Below are 18,123 nucleotides of genomic sequence, written 5' to 3'. Positions count from 1 at the left end.
GATAAAAATGCAGTCAGAAAAAACATTGAAAAAACGGAGTGGTTTTGTGCTGAGAACTATTGATTTCATACTGACATTTTTCTATTGCTGTTGTTCCCTGTTCTCTTATTGTTGTGTATACTTATAAGTAACATTAGTAGTACTATCAAAGGCTGGATTACCATAAAGTTCATGTGTGATGAGGCAAAACTACCGATTAGGTGAGAGAAACATTGTCGGCAAGAAATGCAACAAATTCAATGATACAGAAAACAATAAAAAGATAACTTCCCTCACAAAGAACACACTAATAAATCTTGTAAGCACTGAAATAAACTCAAGACTCGTGTTGTGTTAGCGACAAATCCGCCTCAGGCAGCAGCATTCGCAATAAACGAATCATAATTAACAAATTTTTTAAAATAAAGAAACAGCTTTAATTAACTGTTAAGGATAAGGATGATCAGCTAAAACACACTCATAAGGGAGAATTTGTCTACCACTTAATTGTTCATCAAATGTTTTGTTGTCTGGAAGTCAGCTTTTAAATTCATACACCAATAATTGTGCAGAACCTTTAATACACATAGACACAGTACTAATTAAAAAGAGCATCTCTTAAGAGTAAAATCAACATCAGTCTGATGTTCTTGCTTCCTCAATTAGAAAAACATGTTGGGATTAACTTGTGTTAATCACAGTTTTTACATGAGTAAATGTTGTGCACTTTACCAACAAATACTTCATCGCCACGGACAAGGACTCTCCAATCTTTTTTCCAGCTGAAACTATTGTATTTCTGTTATTGACCTAATTTCTGAGCAGCCATTTGCTGTGTTTCTGTCCTCAGACCTCTGTGTCTCACTGTGCTGCGTTCAACAGGAACAGTTTCTGAACTGTTCCTGTTGAACTTATTGGTCGTCTTAGGAAGACACTAATAAATCGGCCATCCGATCATTCTTGATTCATTCTTCAGTAAGCATGCACATGTTTGTGTACCACAGTGTTGCCACTGTTAGTTAAATGCAGTTAAGTAAAAAGTATCATGTTTACCTTTGAGTTGTAACTCAAAGGTGAACATGATACTTGTTTACTCAAGTAAAGGTAATAAACGGCATAAAAATGGAAATATCAAACAAAGCACCAACACTTCAAACTTATTCTCAAGTTGGTGTTTTTGATGCTCTGTTTCACTCTGCTGGCGTTCACCCTGAACATTTTTTTTAACGTTGTTCAAATATTCATCAAATATTCAGATACTTTAATCCACCGCAGTCACTCACTTACAGTTGAACTTTCTGTTGCTAGTAGCAACCGTTGGCACGGCTCTCAAGCAGTTTAATTATCACATCAACCTAATTTGTGAGAGACGTGATAGAAAAATAAAATAAGAGAGTATCTTTTATCTGCAGATGTCCTTGTTGGACAAGTATGTGTTGTGTTAACATCTTGTTCGGTTCGGTTTTTGTGTTCTTTGTGTTTTTTTCAAGAAGAGTCACATCTGCAAAACATTAAAACCTTTGTTGCCTTGAAAATCATATTAAATTAGGCTCTTTTATAACTTGGGAGCTTGTCTGAACTCAAAATGAATGTTTTTTTTCTTATAATGTATGGTTTTAATGGGTGTTTCAGACATTTCATTCTTTGTTCTGTGTTTTCTGGACAGCCTTTTTGAAATGCCCTCTCAGAAAGCAACTCTAAACAATGACAACAATTTTACACAAAGGTTACATGCAGCCTGAAAAGGCTGACGTGTGGTGGTGTGTAGGGCCTGAGGACCAGTTTGGTTGAAGCTGTTTGTTCTGTCTTTAGGTTGTTGAGCATTTGAAGAGTTTCTTTAAAAACAGAGTATAAAGTGGATGAGTTTGCAATGCTGTTCCACGGATTTATTTTCCTTATTATTGATCACTTTGAAGCAGCTGCACCAAAACCGGCAAAGAAAAAAAAAAGAAAAAGAAAAAAAGACGCAGTTGCAAAGTACAATAAAAATATCAGAGCAGTCTTGTCAAACAATTGAACCAGAAGAACTGAAAGCTGAACTACAGCGTCAGGCTTTAAATGAGACAAAAATGCAGAACGGATGTCGATCAAAATGTGAACTGTGGTGCCGTGGCAACAGGGCTCTCAAACATGACAATGTGGGAGTTTCTCACAACAACACGACCGTCGCTCACTTATTCTCCAGATTGGGCTCCATGCGACGTCTTTCGTCGACTTTGAAGTGGGCGGCAGCCAGATTTAAATCAAGTGCAGTTTTTTGGGGTGCAGTCTTTGGACTTACTGATGAACCCTCATACTGTAGAACGACTAGTTACCGACTGGAAAATACTACCACTGAATATTTAGGTATCCATTAATGCACAATTATCCTTCTTCTCAGTACACGTGAGATGTAGAGGCCTGTCGTCTCCTTGCTGAACTGACGGAAACATTTTCACTTTAATGACACTGCCTTCATTTTGAGAGCCTCCCTAATAATTCACTGCGAGGCACATAATGAGAAACATTATGGGGAAAATGTTTCCAAAGGCCTCCGGGTCAAGTTAACTTTCTGTGTCTGCGTTGACATTTTGCACTAATTAAAATTTAGCATCAGAACGAAGATGTTTTATCAGCCGCGTTAGGCACTGGTGCACCTTATTTATCAAGAACCTCCAGGTCAGTTTCTGTGATGAATTCCTGGAATAATTAGTATTTAGTTAACGAAGTGCTCATACGAGTGGACAGAAGAGGTGATTTAACTCAAGTAGACTTACCTCTTTAAGTACTAAGCTTTCACTACACTTCTATGAGGACTATACTTTGGCTTACCAAATATGTGTACAAGATTGCCCTTATTATGCTCATCAAAGAATGTCATTTGTAATGCATTACTTTCCCCCAGAAAAATAGCTGCTGTTGCAAATTAGCAGAGTTAGTGGGAGGCAAGGTTCCTTTATCAGATGGGAAGAAAGAAGACGGTAAGCTTCCAAGGATTGCAAAAAAAAAAAGGAGCAGAGGTCTTGTTAAACCAATTTGTACATAGGGAGGCGATAGTGAGTTACAACAGTGTCCAGTTCGTCCTCCGTCCGACTCTGAGTTTCAACAGTTTGTTTGAATTTTGCATATTTTTGCCTTGATGTTAGATATGGGTTTTTTTGCTTTGTTAAAAACTTGATTTTTGTGAAGGTAATTGGTTTGAACTCTGTGGTTGATCATAGAAAAAAATAGCAGTCGGTTAAACCAATAGTTTACGTTATAACTTGCTTACGTCCGTTTTTAGCGAGACCATACTAGCAAAACCCAAATCGACTGCATTTTCATTTTAGCTGCACCAAATATCTATTTCCAACTGTCCACAACCCTGGTTTGTTTGCAACATTAAACTGCCTCAGTTTGGTAGATAGTTAAAGGACTGAGCACGTCACATCTATTCTAACTGCTCTGATGGGCAAACTAAACATATTGACACTGTCAGTAATGTAGCACAATTAGCTGCTTTTATAAGCTATCGCTATGTAGCCGCTGTTATAATTAACAAATGTTTCCTCGCCAAACGAGAAGAAACTATTTTAAGCATCGAACATCAGCAGCAGTGGAAAGCACCACCAACGTTAAGGTCTTGGACACACTGGCTGCATGTGTGCGTTACCTGTCACGCTGCTCAGCTGTGGCTTGGTGGCGCGTGTGTGTGTCCACACCGGCTGCGTGTCAACTGCAGGTCCTACTAATGACTCAATGACTTCCTCTTCGATAATGGACATCAATATTGAACTTTTGAGGTCCAACAAGTGATGAGTTGTCACCAAAAAGCAGGCACGTGTCTTATGTTTACCCATGTTTAAAGCGAGACGTGGTTTTTGTTTAACCCTGTTCAAAGCGAGAGATGTTTTTTGTTTACCCTCGTTCATAGCGAGACGTGGTTTTTGTGTACCTTCCTTCATAGGGAGACGTGGTTTTTGTTTACCTTTGTTCATAGGGAGACGTGTTTTTTGTTTACCCTCGTTCATAGCGAGACGTGGTTTTTGTTTACCCTCGTTCATAGCGAGACGTGGTTTTTGTTTACCCTCGTCCACAGCAAACATGTTTTTTGTTTACCCTTGTTCATAGCGAGACGTGGTTTTTGTTTACCCTTGTCCATAGCAAACATGTTTTTTGTTTACCCTCGTTCATAGTGAGACGTGGTTTTTATTTACCTTCGTTCATAGGGAGACGTGGTTTTTGTTGACCCACATTCAGACAAAAAACACAGACACACACAACACTCACATCGAGACAGATGAGCGATACAGAGAGGAGAGCAGCAAAGAAAACACCGTCCTTCACCTGGTATAGTGTCGTCATGATATAATTAGCTAATTAGCATGCTCACTTCTGAAGATATCTGTGCAGCACAGCACATAAATTATTTATTAATAATGTTAACACTGATATTTCTTCACAGTCAACAATTTTCATTTAATTTTTTTTACGTTTCAAACTATAAATCTGACATGTTGCAGCTTTTAACAGCTTAGCCCCAAAAAAAGAAAAGAAAAGTGAATTCACCCAATTTGGACAAAAAGTCACTTTCTATAGCAACTGGCTGATTTCACAAAGTTTCTCTATACAGGAGGAGAGAACAGGATGTCACATCTGTCCTTCACCCGTTCCCATTTTCACAGCTGCAGTCCAGCGAGGTGAAAACATCGGACTGCGAAGGTACCTCAACTCTTCCCTTCAGGAATCCTGTAAAGAGGTAAGCCGGGTTGGAGGCGTTTGGACAATAATAAGAATGATAACAGGATGGATATGGCAATTAATGGACTGCGCTTCTGCCTCACTCTTCACAAAAAAAAAAAAAACATCAGCCTGTTCTCTGGTCCGACCGTCCTCTGTGACCTCGCGCTCTGTGTCATTGAGTTCTGACAGCCACATCTCCCACCGGTTCAGTCCCCAAGACAACAAGAGGTGTCTGACTCGGTGGACTCGCAGCCACAACACAGATGGGCTCCTACACGATGTGAGCTGACAGAAACATGAGGCAGGGCGGTGAAAGGACAGAAGGGTGACTAATGTCATCTGTCTGGAGACCTTTCAGCTTCTCACAGGAGCTTTGGTCTGCTGACGAACGGCCACAGGCTTCATTTCAAACACACGTTGGCTCTTTAAGTCTTAAACAGACGGATTTAGGAAGAAACTGAAGCTTGATTACAGACCGAATTATCTGACTTTAGGTCTGACAAGTGAGGCCGATGCTGAAATAACAATTATGTGCAATACCACTGGGGGCTGGCTCCAAAAAAAAAAAAAACAGCTCCATAGACTCCCATTCAAAAATAATAATTCCAGCATTCATTGTGGGCGTATCTGGTTTGATTGACAGGCCCGGGGTGCCGTCAGTTTTCTGGTAGAGGTAGGCGGGGTGTGGTGTCCTAAGGTTCTCAAGATATACAGATAGATAGATATCAACAGATTACAAATTTTAAACAAAGCAATAAAACTGACAGAATAAAAGAGTTATTAAAATATATTGTACTGTAAAAACAAATATAAATAAAACATAAATATAAAGTATAATAGTGCTATATTCAGCAGTTGTGCAAACAAATTGGTGCACCAGTGTTATCTATTACTTCCCCACAGAAAGAAGGTGTCATTCAATGTCTGATGGATGTTCTTAAATCTGCCAAATTCATGAGCCACAGGAAGAATTCCTGCTTTCAACGGTACAAATAGAATCTTTGACTTTGGCTGTAGCCGACTCTGGTGCACCTGTTGGGTCGTTTAAATGGTGGAAATATGAAGAAAAAAAGGCATCATAACCCCCCGAAATTATTTGTTTTACTTTGAGAGTTTGATCCATTCGGTCAGACAACATCCGGAAAGAGATGCATGATTGAATTATTTTATCTGCTTATTGTAAGCTCTGTATACTGAGGAATATACCGAGATTTATATGGTGGTCAGAGGTTTAGTCAATACTGTGTGTACTTGTTTAACTTTAAAGTAAAGGGCATTGGGACGCTGTGTAAAATGTAAATAAAAACAGCAAATCACATAAACCTATATTAATCAAAAATTTAAATTATTTTTTTTGAAATTTTATTATTTTATGAAAAATATATGCTCATTTTGAATTTGATGGCAGCGACACGTCTCAAAGTTGTGTAATGCTGAAAAAAAACATCTCACAACTAATTAGGTTAATTGGCAACAGGTCAGGAACACGATTGGGTATAAAAGGAACCGGTTGCCCATAGTTTTACTTCATTTGAATATATGTTCGCAATTTGGTAACAAAATCTCTTATAAACAATCTTTCTAGCAAATCTGGCAACTAAGTTTCTTCCAGTTGTGTGTGAAGGATCACTGTACTTATGTCTCAAACATCATGAAGCTCTGCAGCCCATGAAGAAAACCAAAACTTCTTTTCGACCCTGTTTTTCTGCCACATTGATCCAAAACTTCACGTTATCAGTTCACATTTTTTCCTTTTTGAATCATGAATTCACCCCGAAGAAGGAGCAAACTTATAACCACCTACATGCAAAGGGGCACAAAGAATGCTGTATCCCTGCAGAATAATTCAATACGGAGGAAACACATGCATCACGAAGCTGTCAGCTAATTATAAATTCATCAGGAGTAAATCATAACTTTCATTTATATGCAGGTGTATTTTAGCAGCCCTGAGAAATAAATCGTCTGTTTGACTTTTCTTGAACAACTTTCACAGATGTGAAGAGTTGAATGGTTCAAATGCACCAAATTAGATTCCTTAAACATCAAGAGCTGAGTCATTTACATATGCTGTAAACAGGAGGGAGAAAATCACCTTGTTAAACACCAAAGGGAGCTCCGAACCAATCAGATTGTGTATTATTCTCCTCTATAAAAGCAACATGACAGCTCTACGGGGTATTTAATGCTCTCTGGATGTTTACCATCTACTCCCTCTTTAAAAGATTTAATCAGGCAAATCTCTCTGAATCCAAAACCTGCAAAAGAAGATTCACTGAGAGCCCTTCTTCTTCTGAGAAGAGTTGAAATAATGATCAATATCTCTTATCAATCAGATATACTAACAACACATCTACAGTGTGATCTATGATGGCCAATAAGCTCTGCGAAGCTGTTGTCACCACATGCTGCAGCTGACAGCTGTTCAGGCAGCAGAGTGTGAATCACACTAAAAGTATCAGACACAACATTTGGCTGCAAACTGCCGTCTTGTTAAGTCTGCCCAACAATGATTCAGTGTGTCCAAATACACAGTTTATTAAATGTAGTACGCCAGAAGTACCAGGATGTTCTACTGAATCCGGTCCTGTTTTGCAGTCTGCAGGCCAGCATGCTGCTCCGGTTGTTCTGACCCACAATCCTCTGCAGAGAAAGATACGTCACATTGACCGAGCTGCAGGGACAGTTTGTGGCGCTAAAGCTCCGCCCACAAAAGAAGGACGGAGAATAGGCATTCAAAAGGAGTGTAACCATACACTGTGTATCAAAGTGGGCAAAGTTTTCAAGTCTGAAAAATGAGACCGATGCAGAAGTGTCTTAAGCTGCAATACCACCGAGTGCCACTAGAGGTCGGCTCCAAAAAGCCTCCGGCTCCATGGTCTCCCATTCAACTTCTCTCATCAAATACAAAGTCAATAAAATGTCTCCAGCAGTTATCTCGGTGTTGTTAGTTAAAGTCACTCCTTCTTATTACTTTTCTGGAGGTCCATCTGGAAATAATCCCTCATTAATTAGAAAATAATAATAATTTTTTGGGGGGTGTCTGTTTGATTGAAAGGCCTGTGGTGCAGTCAGGTTACAGCTACCGGTGGGCGGGACGTAGTATCGTCAGGTTTCCAATCAGATCAGTCAGATACACCCAGGCTCCTCCCCCAGCTCGTCCAAATATGGTCACTTCCTGCTCCAAACCGCTCCGAACTAGCAAAGATGGTGACGGACAGAATCTGAACTAGAGGTGGAACGAGGCGTTGGATGTAACGGAGAACCTGAGGACAATATGCCCTGCCCACCTATAACTGAAACCTGACTGTCCCCCTATCATGTCAATCAAACAGCCCCACCCCCAAACATGTGTGTTTGAGTCCTAATATCTAATGAGTGATTAATTATTTCCATATAAACCAGAACACTGATCAGAAGGAGTTTATCTAATGACACCATGATGACATTTACTGAATTTGTATTTCAGGAGAGAACTTGATGATTTTTTTTTTTTTTTTACATTTTTAATGAGTCTATTGGAACCAGCCCCCAGTGGCCCTCAGTTGTATTACACTTTAAGGCACTTCTGCAATTTTCAGACTACGAAAATGTTGTATATTGTCTGATTAAAATAAGAAGATACAGGCTGAAAAGAAAATGTCGTCAGCATGGCAGAAATATGTACGACACAAAAGCTCGATAAAGGATGGACCCCTTATGGATGAGAAGGGGACGCATGGACGGAGCTTTCAGATGAAGAGGGTGGTATGTAGGTATGTCAGCGCCGTCTACACAGCCAGGACTCTGCCTTTGTTATTTTCATGGTGAGATACTCGCAGTTCATAATAGAAAAGCATTTTTGCAGTTTCTTATTTTCCTCAGCAGCTCTCGGCAAACAAATTCCCCGACGCTTGCTGTAACCCCCTCGGAGTAATACGACAGCTACACATGCACTGTTAACACTTTTAGTAAGTGTTAATTAAAATCACCAGCGGACCTGAGGAAAAGAAAATCATCTAAATTTAATGTTATAATCAAAGCCAACAAAAAGTTTCAACACAGAAAACTTCAGAAGATTTTCTCTAATTTTCTATTCTTTGTGGAAACTGGAAGATTTAAATACAATTCAGCCCACGAACAGTGATTATTCAGATATATAGAGCATCTCACTAAGACAACTTTTATATATAACAACACCGAGATAATTGGATGATTGCATGAAGTAACAAAGAAAGGATTTCTATATATCTCATGAAGGTTTGATGGATCAAGACAGTATGTATCACACTTAAGGAGCCGTGTGCAAACGACACACAAGGTTTCAGTCTTTATTAATCCAAAAATAATAAAAGAAACGAGCAGATATTCCTTACTGTACTTCATTGTGCATGCTGTAATTAAGGCTGGTGAATTCCTCCCCCTCAAAGAAGTCGTTCACAGGAACTCGAGCTTTGAGGCGAAAAAGAATCTGCGCTTTCATCTGCTGAAGTCAAAACATGCAAAAATAGAAATAGAAATAGAACATGAGGACGGGCTGCAGACAAAGACACGAACAAATAAAGGCATCCAGCGGAGCCTGAGAGGAACTGATGTCTGTTTCTGTTTCTGTGACTCACTGAGATCACTGCGAGCGTCTCAATTCCAACCAGACGCTCCGCACTTCTGATCTGCTGGTTCTTATTATTTTTAACCTTTTTTTTTTTTTTCACAATATGAGTGAAAATTATGTTAATGTTATGTAGGGAGGTCACTACACATTGGAGCATTGCTCATTAGGCTTCTCTTCACTCACACACACACACACACACACACACACACACACACACACACACACACACACACACACACACACACACACACACACACACACACACACCACGTCGACTGATATAACTTACATTATTCAACATATCAACTCTGATTCAAATGACTCTTCATTCAAAAGAATTGTGCCAATTAGATTCGTTGAAGGACTCCTCGTTCTTTCTGACTCCGGTTTGGCGCTTGGAGGAGCTGTGACTTAAAGAGGCAAAAATCAACCTGCCAAACTTTTTAAACATGTTTCCATTGGCTCAATTAAAACTGTTTCTGCTCCTCTGATAGGTGACAAACTGTCAGCGCCAACATTTAGACCTGTTCCAGTCAGAGAGAGAGAGGAGTGCCGTATGAAAGCTCGTCCAAACTGCTGTCAGCAGCATCAGCAGGTGGATATTCTGCGTGAGCTCGTCCTGCAGGATGTCCACGTCTGTTCCACATCCTGTCATTTCTCTGTGGTCAAAAATGGCATTTGGAGCAACGAGTTAAATTACAGTGGATCACAGTTAATATTTCACTGATCAGCTCCTCCTGTAACAACGATCCTGCATGAAGGGGGGCTGCAGGAAACGAATGCAGGGATCCCACTGTGAGCCAAATATTAAACTCTCTGACTGTCTCTGACTAAAACATCTGAGACTCCACCACCTTGAATGAACAGAGAAACCGGCTGCTGTTGAGCTGAGCAGACAACAAACACACATAATTTGATTTCTTTCCGTGTGTGAGCTCAAGGTACGACATTTTTCCCTCTTTAAACCTGCAACACGGTTGTGATCACACGTAACGAGGCCTGTGCAAAAATCCTGTGAAAGGAAGCAATAAGAAGCCAACGTGGCACCAAAAGGCTCCATTTCCCGTGTTTAATAGATCTGCAGAAGTTTTACAAACTCTTCTGTTGTCTGTTTTTAATCGCTCAGTCTTTGAATGCATCATTTTGTAGCTGAAGCTCTTGAAATCTACATTTTCCGGCTTGTTTGCTTCCTCAGCAGCTACAAGAAAAGACTCATCTGTACTGAGCGTTTATCACATGTTGACGAACAGAATTCCCTCATATTTCAGATTTTGACCACAAAAAATGATAAAATCCTGACTTTCCCTGTCCGGAAAAGTTTTTTTTTTTTTTAAATCCCTTGATATTTAATGAAGTCAGCCGACCTGCACAATTTCAAAGTGCACAGATTCGTCCACGTGAACAAAGACCTTCAGTAACCTAAAGGAAAAGACTGCTGAGTAAATTAAACTAAGGAACAATCATAAGATCTCAAGGACACCTTTAGTTTGAAGTGAGGTCATTAATGTATGGCTCTCCATTAGGGACATCTCGGCGGTTTATAGGAGCAGCCTTGAGGGGAAATGGGCGGCCGGAGCAAGCCGCTCTGAGGGGCTTCAGGGAGGCTCGTGTTCGCCGGCTGCTGAAAGGGTGCCCTTCATTTCTAGACAGTGTGCCCTTTTTAAAATACAATCTCACGCAGCGAGTGAGCGGCAGCCTCACCGCCGTCCATCCTCGCTCGCTCACGGGCACGGCCGCGAAAGCCTCATTTGGGTAGCCAAAGCTCCAGGGTCAAAACGTGACCTTCAACGCTGCACTGTAATCAGCATATGTCTGTACTGTATGGAGACACCATATCTATCACTACATTCTATTTATGGAGTATCTCCGAAAAATCACAAGATATTCAATATAAGAACACAAACACATCACGGCCTTTTACAAAATAAAAGTCCAAACAAATTTATGATAATTATAATGTCACTGCAGATTTCTTAATATGTCTGTCAACACCAGTTCTAATCTGACTTCCTGCCAGTCCCTCTCAAATTTATTAGTGATGTGTCGATGATATAATTTTCATGACTCGGAGTCAGTAAAATACAAACAGCTGAAGTGTTCTGGGAACAAATAATCGTACATTGCTGCTTGCATTAAGTTTGCTGACAGTGCAGTTGTTATAATAAATAATAAAAGACTAAACTAAAGTTCAGGACTTTTACACTGAAGACTGGAGTCTCACCTACAATGTAAGCAACAAAAGCACTTTGGTGAAGGTTTAGGGAAAATAACTTTTTACTTTAATGTCAAACACTATAAATATTCATGGATGACTTTTTCAATATTTAACCAAAAGCACAATCTTTCTCCTTGAACATAAACTTGCTCACGCTCTCTCTGAAAATTATGTCATCACCGTGTGTCGCATTGTGAGTGACGCAAGAAATCCGATCTGAGCCAGCAAAGAGCCACAGACTGTTTATATAAGTGTTCGTAGTTTCCAGGTATGATAAATGGTTCCGATACAGAAGTGTCTTAAGCTGCAATACCACCGAGTGCCACTAGAGCTCGGCTCCAAAAGGCCTCCTGCTCCATAGACTCCCATTCAACTTCTCTCATCAAATACAAAGTCAATAAAATGTCTCCAGCAGTTATCTCGGTGTTGTTAGCTAAAGTCACTCCTTCTTATTAGTTTTCTGGAGGTCCATCTGAAACTAATCCCTCATTCATTAGAAAATAAGCTTCAAAAAGACCTGTTTCTGGGGGCGTGTCTGTTTGATTGACAGGCCTGCGGTGCAGTCAGGTTACAGCTATCGGTGGGCGGGACGTAGTATCGTTAGGTTTCCAATCAGATCGGTCAGATCCACCGCTGGCTCCTCCCCCAGCTCGTCCAAATATGGTCACTTCCTGCTCCAAACCGCTCCGAACTAGCAAAGATGGTGACGGACAGAATCTGAACTGGAGGCTTCATAACGTTCACAAACCAACGATGACATCACCGCTGGTTGATGACATCACTGCTGGTTGCTGATTGGTCCGGACTTTGACTTATCTGCAGAAAGCTGATTGGAATCACAATTTAAACCGCCTCCAAATGTGGTTTGGATCTGATCAAAAATCACAGAATCTGGATATGACAACAAACTAATTTGCAGGTCAATAAGGAAGATCTAAGAGTACATCTTTCACCACTTTACAATGCTGTGATTTGCAGGTATTGTAATTAACGATGAAACCGGTTGTTCATCCACGCCGGTTCCAGTCATTATGCAGCTGAACTGACGCTGACAAACTCAGAGTCATCCAAAGTGTCTACAGAGAGTACAAACACAATCTGGAGGGAAAGAAGTTGTACTATATGTACACAGGGATTTGATTGACTAACAATACACAGGTGATCTAAAAAATGTTTTCAAAAAAGGTAGGAAACTACACAAAGACAGGAAGTAGAACAAAGAGTTTCTCTGAGTCTGTGTCAAGAAATATACGAAGAGCATATTTTGTTCACTGATTAAGAAGTAACCAGTAAAAACAGAACATCTAATTTTAGTGCACAGCGGGGACGTCAGTGTATAAAACTAATGAAATAATTTATTTCCGTATTATTTCAACCTTGATTAAAGACCTTTTTCTAAATCGCGTAATCAGATATGTTCAATAATCTGACATTTTGAATACATTTGGACTCCTTCTCACTTTGTTCATTTTGAAGATATCTTTAATAAAACTCTGCAGACAGATTTAACGCTGATTACCGGTGACTTCGTTAGGAACCGGTGAGCCTTTCACCGCAGCCGCAGCGTTCTCCACCATCTTCTCCACGATCCCACGAGCCGTGCTGTAGGTACTGATCCCCATGTGGGGGGTGATGAGTGCGTTAGGCAGCTGGAGGAGGGGGTGGTCCCTGCAGGAGATGGAGCACAAACAGCAGCTCGTCACTTTGTGATCGTGCTCCGTCACCGGTCTCGAGAGTTTTCGTTGTTTCGGACCTCGGTAACGGTTCGGGGTGCGTTACGTCTAGTGCCGCCGCTCGAATTGCTCCCGACCGGAGCGCTTCGACCAGAGCGTCCTGGTCCACAACCTGACCTGAGACACAAAAGGAGCGTTATGAACTGGGACCGGTAATACCTAATCGATTAATGTTGAGGAAATTTGTCGTCCCCACCTCTGCTGATATTGATCAGCGTCGCCGTGGGCTTCATGAGGGACAGCTCTCTGGGGCCGACGAGGCCCGTCGTTTCCGGAGTCAGTTTCACGCTTATCACAACGAAGTCCGACCACCTCAGCAGGTCGTCCAGGCGTTCACAGTAAGTCGCCCCAACCGCTTGCTCGGCTCCTGCAATCCTGAGTGGAGTAACGAGCGGCTGAATCAATCCTGAGCATTTTAAAACAATGCAGCTTTTACTCAGAGCGTGCATCCTTTTTTCACACCGCATTTGTCTTTTTTCTTTTAAAGAATGAAAGCATAAAGCTCATCATGCAGCCACGGTTGATTTCTTGCATGTTCATACAGTCATTTGTTATTTCTGCAAATATACAAGCAAAATAGCCATCAGATTTATCATCCTCATTAATTTAAAGCAGACTGTTCTTTTCTCTTTTTTTTTTTTTTTGTTACCTCCTGGTTCTGTTATGATACAAAATCTTCATGTCGAATCCTTTGCTTCTTTGGGCGATTTTGAGGCCGATCTCTCCCATTCCAACGATCCCGAGAGTCGAGCCCGTGACTTCGACTCCCATCAGGCTCTGTGGTATTTGGATAGTCTTTGGGTCTGTGGCTATCCGATGACCTACGAAGGAAAATGAGGAAAAAAAAAAAAAAGTCAGGTTCATTTATTTGATTTATTTATTTCAGAAGGAGGCAGATAAAGGGAAGCGATCTCTCACTGGCTTCCCGCTTGCCTGCAGTAATTGTTGGGTTAGATGAAACAATTTAAATATGTGCTGTATATGATTCAGCTATGTATTTATAAAAGCCTACACCAATGACATCTTTTCCCAGATTCATAAGTGTTATTTATCCATTATGAAAAGCAAAGAAAGAGGTATCCTGTGTCCATTTAAACATGGTTGATGTCTGGATTGACTGGGAGCCCTGATGCAGATGTAACCGCTTGATGGGCAACCAGTGAAGGGAGGATGAAATGGATGTTATGCGAGTTATCCTGCAGGACCTGGTGAGGAGCCTCGCAGCAGCATTTTGGACCAGTTGTAGACGGTCCAGAGACGACTCGCTGAGGCAGGCGAAAAGGGAGTTACAGCAGTCCAGTCTGGATGATACGAAGGCGTTAATCATTTCCAGTTCTGGTTTGAGTTTGGCAGTGTTTCTTATGTGAAGGAAACATGTACGAGTGCGTGATTTGACATGCAGCTAAAAAGACATGGTTTCTAAGGTTGAACTGAACGGCTGAGGAAAGAGATCCAATACACTGAGACGCCTTCATAGCTACACTCTCTGAAGCTCAGATCACGACCTCAGTCTTGTCTGCATTAAGATGTAGGAAGTCCTTAATGGAATTCAAACAATTTGTCCAATACGTCAAGTTTCAACAGGTTTAAAAGGCACATACAGTTGTATGGCATCAGCATAACAGTGAATGGAGATTCCTCAGACCTGCGTTTTAACTTTAACTTGTTGCCTGAATGTTGTTTTGCACCGGTTAATCTCACCCTCGAGAATCTTGCGCGCCGACGCCAGAAGCAGACCGATGGCTAAATCTGCCGTGGCGTCACCGACCACACCGGGCGTGTTGGCCACTTTCACGCCAAGACTGTTGATGAACGGCACGTCCAGGTGGTCGACGCCCACTCCTCCGCTAACGACCACTTTGAGGGAGGGAAGCAACCTCAGCAGCGACGGCTCGGCGGCAGGGCAGTACTTCCAACTCAGCAGAGCCTGGATGTTAGATCCGTGGAGCAGGGGGTTCTGTAGGAAGTCCTTGAGGCAGATGATTCGGAAGTGTTGTTTGATGATGTCAGCGAGCTCTTCGAGGTAACCATGCTCGCCTCCGATCTCTGAGATCAATGCCCACGGCTTCTCCTGCTCCATCACCTGCTTTCAAAATATGGAAAATAACTTTTTCCGCATTTTTGGACACATCACTTTTTCTATTTTCAGGGCAATTCCACAAACTTCACTTTTACGCTCATAACTTGGTCATTGTTGGGGCGAACCATTCATGCCATATCTAGTTTTTTTTCAGGACAGTGTAGGCTATCTAAATCATTCATTTAATTTGATAACGCTGAGAGATTTGTATTAGCCTTTGCATAAAGAAAAAAATATTTCACCTTATGAAACTGTTATGTTTTTACATGTATCTCACCATTAAATATTGTCAGTAGAGATATCTTTTTATAATTGTGTAGAGGAGAAATGATGGGTATCATTGGGAAGATTAAGCTCTGCTGTTTAATTTGATATATAGGACGTTGTGAAGCGATCAAGACTTTGGGAATTATTCAATCAAGAGTAGCGGGGGTGGAGAATTTGGACACAATTTGCATCCGTTGGGTCCTCAGGGTGAAATGAAAAGTATCATTCAGGGGGCACTAAATGACCCGTATACTTTTCCACTTGCCTTCCTGATTCTGGGGACAATGTCCGGACTTCAAATTACAAAACTGCAAAAGTCTCCATTGGTCAGGCAAACGCAGCAACTTTTCTAATTAAAAGCCTTTGTTCCAAATTAAAAGACCTTTAAGATTTCATACATGGTCCAGCAATAGGTGAGTTCTTGTTATTCTAATAATTAAAATGGTTGTCACTTTAATTAAATAAATTAATGCTGTGAACATCAGCGATATCCCTTTATATCTTTTAATCACCGTTGGATTTCAGAGTGTCATACTTCAAGATTTGCTGATACCGGTCGACACACACACCAAGATGTGAGGCAGGGTAGTACAGGCACTTTTATTTTTCCACTTCAAGCAGTGGTCAGTACATCTGCAAATCTGTAATTTCAGTTAACAGCGAGTGTAACCTAAAGATCCCCGTCAGTATACAGTGTATCAGTCTAACATACAAAAAATACAAAACTGAACACAGAACTAGACCTATATTCAAGAAAAAATACTTTCTTTATCAGAAAAAGTTACTTTTGTGAGCAGGACTTACCTTTTTGACCAAAACTTGACGCTCAACCCTTCTGTCAGATCGAAGCTGAGAGTTTGACTTGCTTTGTGTTGTCACTTTTCCTGGATGAAGTTATGGGTGAATTGAAGTGGGTTAATATGTAACTCGCACAGTGGAGTCAGAGAGGCAGCAGCAGGATGAAAGTAGTTTATGATTCACAAATAATGCACAACAGGAATGATCTTTTAGACTATGCCCACACTTATCATCAGTTATCAGCTATAGAGTTTAACTTCAGTAGTATACAATCAGATTAAAACTGACAGTTGTCGTGAAAAAGTCAATTTTTAACTTTTATACCAACTCTGGTTGTTGTGTTTTGCATATGCAACCCCGTCTCCCAAAAAGTTGCGACGCTGTGCACAATGAAAATAAAAACAGAATGCAATGATTTGCAAATCACGTAAACTCATATTTAATTGAAAATATATGAAAGGTAACATATCAAATGTTGAAACTGAGAAATGTTATTGCTTTATGAAAAATAAATTCTCATAGGTTCACCACTCTGTGAAAGACTGTGTGGGAAAATAGTGCAACAATCTAAGAATAATATTCCTCAACGTTAAACTACAAATAATTAGTGGATTTCATCATCTACGGTTCATAATATCAATAAAAGATTCAGAGAATCTGGAGAAATCTCTGAACACAAGGGACAAGGTTGAAAACCAATATTGGATGGTGGTGATCTTCGGGCCCTCAGGCAGCACTGCATTAACAACAGACACTATTCTGGAGTGGAAATCACTGCATGGGCTCAGGAACATTTCTGAAAACCATCGGCTGTGAACACAGTTCATCGCTGCATCCACAAATGTAGGTTAAAACTAAATTCTGTAACCAAATGCTTTAAGTAAGTTTGAGTAACTTTCTCTAGTTCAGCAGTGAGTTAAAATTTTGTTGAATCAGAGATAAATCAGATCTCAGACATGAGATTTAGACAAAAAACAACAAAAACAATTCCTCTGAAAAGACTGCAAAATGACCTTGTAAAGTGTCAAACATCAGATCATCAATTCCACTGTCCTCACGAATGCTAAGGCGAATTTTCGCATCGCGTTACTCGCGCAATTACGGCTGCACATGTTAAAATTTTATTAGTGGACATGCGCGTCGTTGCATTGACTTTGTACGTAATCGCTCAACGGAAATAATTTGCCACCTTCATCCTGAATAGCGTCACGGCGCTTCTGGAGCCTATTGGAGCTGTCTTTGGGCTCGGGCTGGGGACGGATCACCCGTCCATCACTGGAGGAAGAAGCTCAGGAGAGGATGCTCCCTGAAAGACAAATGAAACTAGTTAACTAATTAACAGTCCATCGTTTGTCACCACCTGAATTTTTTTATTAAAAACTGAAAGAATTTGACACAAAACACACAATAAACATTTCATATACAGCAGAAATACAGGTGGACACACCATCTTTCGAGTTGAAAACAACTCTCTCCTTCTAAATGAATAAATCATTCTGTTCCTATCATTCCACAGAACCTCGCCGTGTGCACAAGGTGCTCGGTGCCTCGTACATCTGCACGTACCGTCTTCTTCTTCAGACTGACTGTGAGTCAAGGTCATGTTTTACACAGCTTGAGGAGCATCTGTTGTTACAACACTGACTCTGAGATGAGGCCTTCTTAAAGGTTCAGGGTGAGTCACGCTTCACGCCACCGCAACGAGTCGTCCGAGGCTCGATCGCTTCGAGCGAAACAACTCGGTCTAAAGTAAAACCAC

At 40.8% G+C, this 18,123-nt stretch overlaps 1 protein-coding gene across 1 annotated transcript; it reads right to left on the bottom strand.

Moving 5' to 3' along the window:
* Window positions 1-12,963: 12,963 nt before the first annotated feature.
* LOC138633927 (probable 2-ketogluconate reductase) lies at window positions 12,964-16,440 on the bottom strand. The gene is made up of 6 exons (XM_069720461.1): window positions 16,371-16,440; window positions 14,921-15,302; window positions 13,869-14,040; window positions 13,416-13,594; window positions 13,240-13,336; window positions 12,964-13,154 (listed from the first exon to the last, which is right to left on the bottom strand). Exons 2-6 carry the CDS (start codon window positions 15,297-15,299, stop codon window positions 12,992-12,994), a joined length of 990 nt encoding a protein of 329 aa, XP_069576562.1. The 5' UTR covers window positions 15,300-15,302; window positions 16,371-16,440; the 3' UTR covers window positions 12,964-12,991.
* Between the last annotated feature and the right edge of the window lie 1,683 nt (window positions 16,441-18,123).

This window comes from Brachyistius frenatus, unplaced genomic scaffold, assembly GCF_029030835.1.
Source record: "Brachyistius frenatus isolate BFR_SWC_R1_liver_20210118 unplaced genomic scaffold, ASM2903083v1 Contig_241, whole genome shotgun sequence".
Taxonomy (NCBI): domain Eukaryota; kingdom Metazoa; phylum Chordata; class Actinopteri; family Embiotocidae; genus Brachyistius; species Brachyistius frenatus.
The sequence above is the reverse complement of the archived record's forward strand: the minus strand, read 5'-3'. Positions and strand labels throughout refer to the sequence as shown.